The sequence below is a fragment of the Vipera ursinii genome (genome assembly GCF_947247035.1).
Source record: "Vipera ursinii genome assembly, chromosome: 1".
NCBI lineage: Eukaryota > Metazoa > Chordata > Lepidosauria > Squamata > Viperidae > Vipera > Vipera ursinii.
Genome location: NC_139512.1, coordinates 210,716,725 through 210,722,724, shown reverse-complemented (window position 1 = coordinate 210,722,724; position 6,000 = coordinate 210,716,725). Strand labels below are relative to the sequence as shown.

Sequence of the window (6,000 nt, the reverse complement as noted above, 5' to 3'; positions counted from 1 at the left end):
TAGTGTCAGTGAGCCATTGGGGCTCTTTTGGATGCCAATAGGTATAACTTTAGGAAGCTGTAATCCACTCTCAGCTCAGCAGTGCTTGTCCTGGGAAATAGTTTGTTGGCCTCAGTTCCCTAGCTGCAATATTAAATCCCGTTAGCCAAAGGAGCTGTAACAGAGAATTCAGGCATGAAAAACTAAGCCATGTTTGGTCTTAAAAGGTCTGTTTTTCCTTAATTCAATGTAATTAAAACTCTTCCTAGGAAAACTGCTCACAGTGAACATCCATTTGCTGAATTCAAAGGTCCTTACTTTGTAGTTCTAGTAGTCTCAGTTCCAGTTGCTTCACCATTGTTGCTTGCTGCTATCACTTTACAACACATAGATTAGTGAACCACAATGCTTATTATCATCTTCTCCCCAGCTACTTTTCTGTGTTTCACTTGCTTTTAAGTTTAAAATTGCTGTAACAACTGTCACAGAATGGTTCCTCCCATTTTATTTTAGTTGATTAAATACATAATGTAATGCTATTTAATAGACCCTTGACTTTTAGGCACAGTTAACTGAATGTCATGAATGATGTTAGTACTTTTTTTAGCACCATATGAATTAAGATCTTAATCAGGGTAAGAGAGGTTGATGTGGACATGTTGTGTTTCATGGAGTTAAAGGACTCTTGCTTTGTAACTCTTACAACAAAGTTCCTTTTTTCTTTATGGGGAAAAGGGGAAAACCAGCAACCAATGCTATAGGTCAGCAGTCCCCAACCTTCTGGCCACCAGGAACTGGTTCCATGGTGTAAGGTTTTTGTGTGTACCGGAGGGGGCATAGTTTATTTGCATGGCCCAGTTTTGCTGGCATTCCACGGACCTGTGCTGGTCCGTGGACTGGGGTGGGGGGTTGGGGACCCTTGCTATAGGTAGTCTTTCATGTATGACCACAATTAAGCCTCAAATTTTTATGCTAAGCAAGATAGTTAAGTGAATTGTGCCCCATTTTGCAACCTTTTTGCCACAGTTAAGCAAATTGCTGAAGTTAAGGGAATCATGCAGTTGTTAAAAGACAATCTGGCTCCCCTACTGACTTTGTTTGTCGGAAGCCAGCTGGGAAGTTTACAGATTGTGATGACATGACCCTGGGACAGTACAACCGTCATAAATACATGCCAGTGCAACCGTCATAAATACATGCCAAGTGCCTGAATTTTGATCATTGTGACCATGGGGATGCTACAATGGTTGTAAGTGTGAAAACTGGTCATGAGTCACTTTTTCATTGCCACTGTAATTTTGAACAGTCATTAAACATAAGTCGAGCATTACCTGTACACAGTACATAATCTTATATACTGTGTCTACCCGGAAAATAAGGCCTACTCTGAAAATAAGTCCTAGCTTGATTTTTGGGGGTGGGCCTAATATAAGCCCGACCCCAAAAATAATCCCGTTTTGGGGCGAGGCACACACCTAAAAATCAAGCTAGGAGCGGGGGTGGGGGCGGAGCTGCCCCACATGCCCCACACCCACTTACCTTGCAGCCAAGCCTCTCCTCACCGGCCCACTTCTTCTGCAGCATCTTCTGCAGCCAGGCCTGCATTTTTGAATCCATAGCTTGATACTCGGCTGCAGAGACCTTCTGGAAAGGCCTGACTGAAAAATGCAGGCCAGAATGAAGCTGCTGCTTCGGCTGCAGAAGAAGTGGGATTGGCTGGGTGGGGCTGTCGGTGCTGGAGGTGAGTATAAAAGACATCCCCCAAAAGTAAGACCTGGTGCTTCTTTTGGAGGGGGGGGGAAGACCCAGTCTTATTTTCGGGGAAATATGGGTAGCTCTTTTTAAAATAAAAGAATTATTTCCTCCACTTTACTTCAACAACTTTCATTAAGTATTTATTCCAGCTCATCTCTCAAAGGCAAAATATAGCACAGTGTGCTGGACCAGTATACCTTCAGCTTCTCCATTTTATATCCACTTTAGGAATTAAGAACTGTGTTAGTGCATTCAGCATTTATAGGGTTAATATAGCTTTCCTAGCAGCATTGTAAGAACATGTAGCATTTACAGGGTTAAACATTATTTCCTCAAGAGATCCCTTATGAGAATGGTAGTCTGACTGTTTAGTGAATACCATGCTTACCTAGTTAAGTGGATGGAGTTTAAAGTTTTATAGCAGGACTTCCAGGCTTTGTCTTTTGTTCTACATCTCTTCACAAATGCATGCAAGGATGCTTCTTAGGTCCAAAACAATATGGGGTAAATTTACCTTCAATTTTTTACATTGTCAGGATGGACAGATGTGCCATGTTGGAGGATCTTATCAGCAAACGTAAGTCTGCCTAGGTTGTCTGACCAATAAAAGTATGTTTAACACCATTCTGCAGAGTTTATTCTATTTGGATCATTAATTATAAAGCAATTTAATTAGTGTTCCATTACACAGAGAAATATACTTTATTATGTAAAATATGTTCCCAATGAAATATTTAGGACAATATACAATACGTTGTATCCTGAATGTAAATAATTATTTTAAAATTAAAAGCCTTTAATAGAAACTACAAAAAATATAGAAACACTTAAAATATTTGTATAATTATTAAGTCATAAAGAGAAAAATCTGTGGAATTCTATTTGACATTTTGATATAATGACATAAAAAGTACAAATCAAATATCCTGTTGAAAAACAGAATTTTAAAGATTCCTCAGGATATCAACATTATCACAGGAGGTCAAATCCAATTATATTGTGACATTTTACGATGCTTGTGCAACCAACCATTTCTGGTTTTGATTCTGTATTCTTATTGGATCATTTATCTGTGATCTGGTCTGATTCTGATTCTCCCCACCTGACAGGAAAACAGGTAATAGCATAGGGCCAGAGAAGTAGCGGAGCCTCATTTTGGCACAGCCAAACCCACTAGGTCACAGCTCTCTTTTGTCTATATCTATTTGTCTTCTTTCTCATCTTGCAAGTTGTTTCCCCAACTGGCCATAAGCACAAGTCAACTGCAGTCAAGATGTTTCTCAGCACTAACCCAGTTATATTTAGAAAAACTACATCAACATATTCATGGTACCCCTTGTCTAGTACTGTACTGTATGTAATATAATATTTCTAAATTAGGGAATGTTTTTAAGGATACCGTTCTGTTTAGAATAGGTTCAATGTTATAAATCCCTCTTAGGACTAATGTCAAAAGTACTTGAAAAGTGATGAATGTAGAGAAGAGTTGGCTACAGCTAGTATGGAAGAAAGGGATGTCTGAAATAGAAAAAGGGTTGATGAAAAGAGGGCAAATGGGTAGGGTCACCATTTTGCTGTGCATTTCTCTCCTCTTCAATTCATCACCAAAACTCTGCCCCTTACAATAACAACCTTCAACAGGAGAGAATTGTTCATTTTGATTGCAGATGAGAAAAGATAACAAATGGTACCCATCCTGCGCAACTAACTTCTCTTTATTTTGTTGCACCATCTTATATTTTGTTTCAGTCACATTCGTTACTTATTTCTCAAGGGAAGTTTTAATACTGTGTTAGTAGTGCTTAATAATTTAATTTTATTTCAAATAAAGCATTATATAATTATAATGGAACACTATGCATTAAACATGCACATATTTTAAAGTGCTTTAATTGCTTTTTGCATTCACTCAGTTCTAGAGTCAAAAAGCAATCCAGACAGGTTAATGAGTTATCAAATATTTAGTCTTATGGCTTATTCACTTTCTTGGGGCTGGGTCATCTGAGTGAAAAACATAAGATATTCATATAAAAAAGAGTATGCTGTCCAATAATTAATTAACTCTCATCTAATTCAACTATCACATATAATTCAACTACCAAACCTGAGGTGCTGCTGTTCATTTTCCTAATCCTGCCACAAGCATCGGGGCCTTGGCACCTAACAAATAATATCTTTCTTCCTATCAAACAATAATGAGGGTCTTTAACATCAAAAAGAAGCACCTTTCTTAGCAGTGATGATAGGACTATCCCCAGATTACAAAGATATTAAAAATGGCCCTCATTCACATCATTATTCAGGAATCTCTTGCAGATTCTTTCCCTGCCACGTTCTGCAGACATTTCAGTGGCTCCAGTGTACCACAAAAACCTACCATCAGATCAGAAAATTGAGAGACAAATAAGGCCATTCATACAGAAGCACTTAGCCAGGCTCCCAAGGACCTAGAGACTCAGTGCATTAAAACCCTTAAAGGAGAAATATGACTCTGAAAAATGCTTTTATGCAAGTTCCTTGAACTTCAGTGATATTTTTCCAAGAAGTTTGAAAACTATCTGGAAATAAATAACTTCTACGAAACAACAACAACTCCAACCTAGTGTCAATATTTAATCCAGCCACGTTAGTTCCTTTTGTTAATTTTGACCTCTGGTACTTCGCAAGCTAAATATTCCATTTGCTCAAAGGTTAGCAATATTCTTTTCATCGACTCAGTTCTGGCCACAGTCTTTTGCATTTTGGAAAAACAAGGCCTTGCTAATTAAAACATTGAGGCTCTGTGGCAAAAAATTTATTCGTAACTTTTTGCAGAATTCTAACCCCAATATCCAGTTCCATTGTTTTTGTTTTGTTTTTTTAAAACAACAACAGTGGAGCCAAAGGACGAATCAAAAGGGCAACCGAGAAGGACCCAGATGACGGATGGAAGTCCTTCTTGAGGAAAGTCCACTAGTAGCAGTGCTTCAGAAAAGGCTTGGCTCTTCGTTACCAAGGGATTCATTTTCCTTGATGTATTTGAAAATGTCAATCTCATCCATATTTTGGACCTTCTCTTCTGCCGGCTGTCGCGTTTGGACTGGAGAAGATGGCAATTTTTTCTCCGGTATCAGTGGCTTCCTAGGTATTGTTGGCTTAGATGCTATGTTGGGCTTGGGTTTAAGCTTGGGTTTAGAGCTCACTTGCAACATTTTTTCAAAATCATCTTCCACTCTGAAAGAAAAAAAAGGAAGTAAAGGCTTTTTTTAATTTCAGTCGTCCAACATAATGGCGTATGACTGTCTTTCTCTACCCATTACAAACATGGAGAAGGGCCACATTTGCTTGGTACATGGGAGTTTCAAATGCAAACTGCTCACCTAATCTTCAGGTGGTAATCAAGTGTAGGTAATCCTCAATTTACAACAGTTCATTTAGTGACCATCTGAAGTTACCACGGCACCGGGAAAAAGTGATTTATGACCGTTTTTTCACACTTACGACCGTTGCAGCATCCCCAGGGTCACGTGATCAAAATTCAGACACTTGGCAACGGGTGGTCTTGTCGATGTTATCTGGGATGAGTTCGATCCTGTGACACCGGAGGAAGTGGACAGGATTATGGGGAGGCTGAGCTCCACCACATGTTTATTGGATCCGTGCCCTTCCTGGCTGGTCTATGCGGCACGGGAGGGGACACGGGGCTGGTTCCAGGCGGTTATATCTGCATCTTTGAGTGAGGGTAGTTTCTCCGCCGCCTTGAAGGAGGCGGTGGTGAGACCCCTCCTCAAGAAGCCTGCCTTGGACCCAGCCGTGTTAAGTAACTTTCGTCCGGTCTCCAACCTTCGCTTTCTTGCGAAGGTTGTTGAGAGCGTGGTGGCGCACCAGCTCCCTCTGGTTCTGGATGAAGCGGATTATCTAGACCCGTACCAATCGGGCTTCAGGCCCGGGTACAGCACGGAGACGGCATTGGTCGCTCTGGTGAATGATCTCTGGAGGGCCCGGGACAGGGGATATTCCTCTGTCCTAGCCCTATTAGACCTCTCAGCGGCTTTCGATACCATCGACCATGGTATCTTGCTGCGGCGTCTCAGGGGATTGGGAGTGGGAGGCACGGTTCTTCAGTGGTTCTCCTCCTATCTCCTGGGACGCTTGCAGTCGGTGTTGGCAGGGGGGCAGAGGTCTACCTCGAGGCCTCTCACTTGTGGAGTCCCTCAGGGGTCGGTCCTCTCGCCTCTCCTGTTCAACATCTACATGAAACTGCTGGGTGAGATCATTCGTGGTTTT

The 6,000-nt window shown here is 41.0% G+C and overlaps 1 protein-coding gene across 2 annotated transcripts in view; it reads right to left on the bottom strand.

Annotated features, from left to right (window-relative positions):
- Positions 1 to 2,463: 2,463 nt before the first annotated feature.
- Positions 2,464 to 6,000, bottom strand: part of HS1BP3 (HCLS1 binding protein 3) — a 44,945-nt gene continuing 41,408 nt past the window's right edge. Inside the window, exon 7 of one of the 2 annotated variants that reach the window (XM_083372380.1) lies at positions 2,464 to 4,947. In XM_083372380.1, the coding sequence (XP_083228506.1) occupies positions 4,701 to 4,947 (247 nt within the window). In that variant the 3' untranslated portion in view covers positions 2,464 to 4,700. The remainder of the gene's footprint in view (positions 4,948 to 6,000) is intronic. The other variant, XM_083372381.1, reaches the window with a different exon arrangement.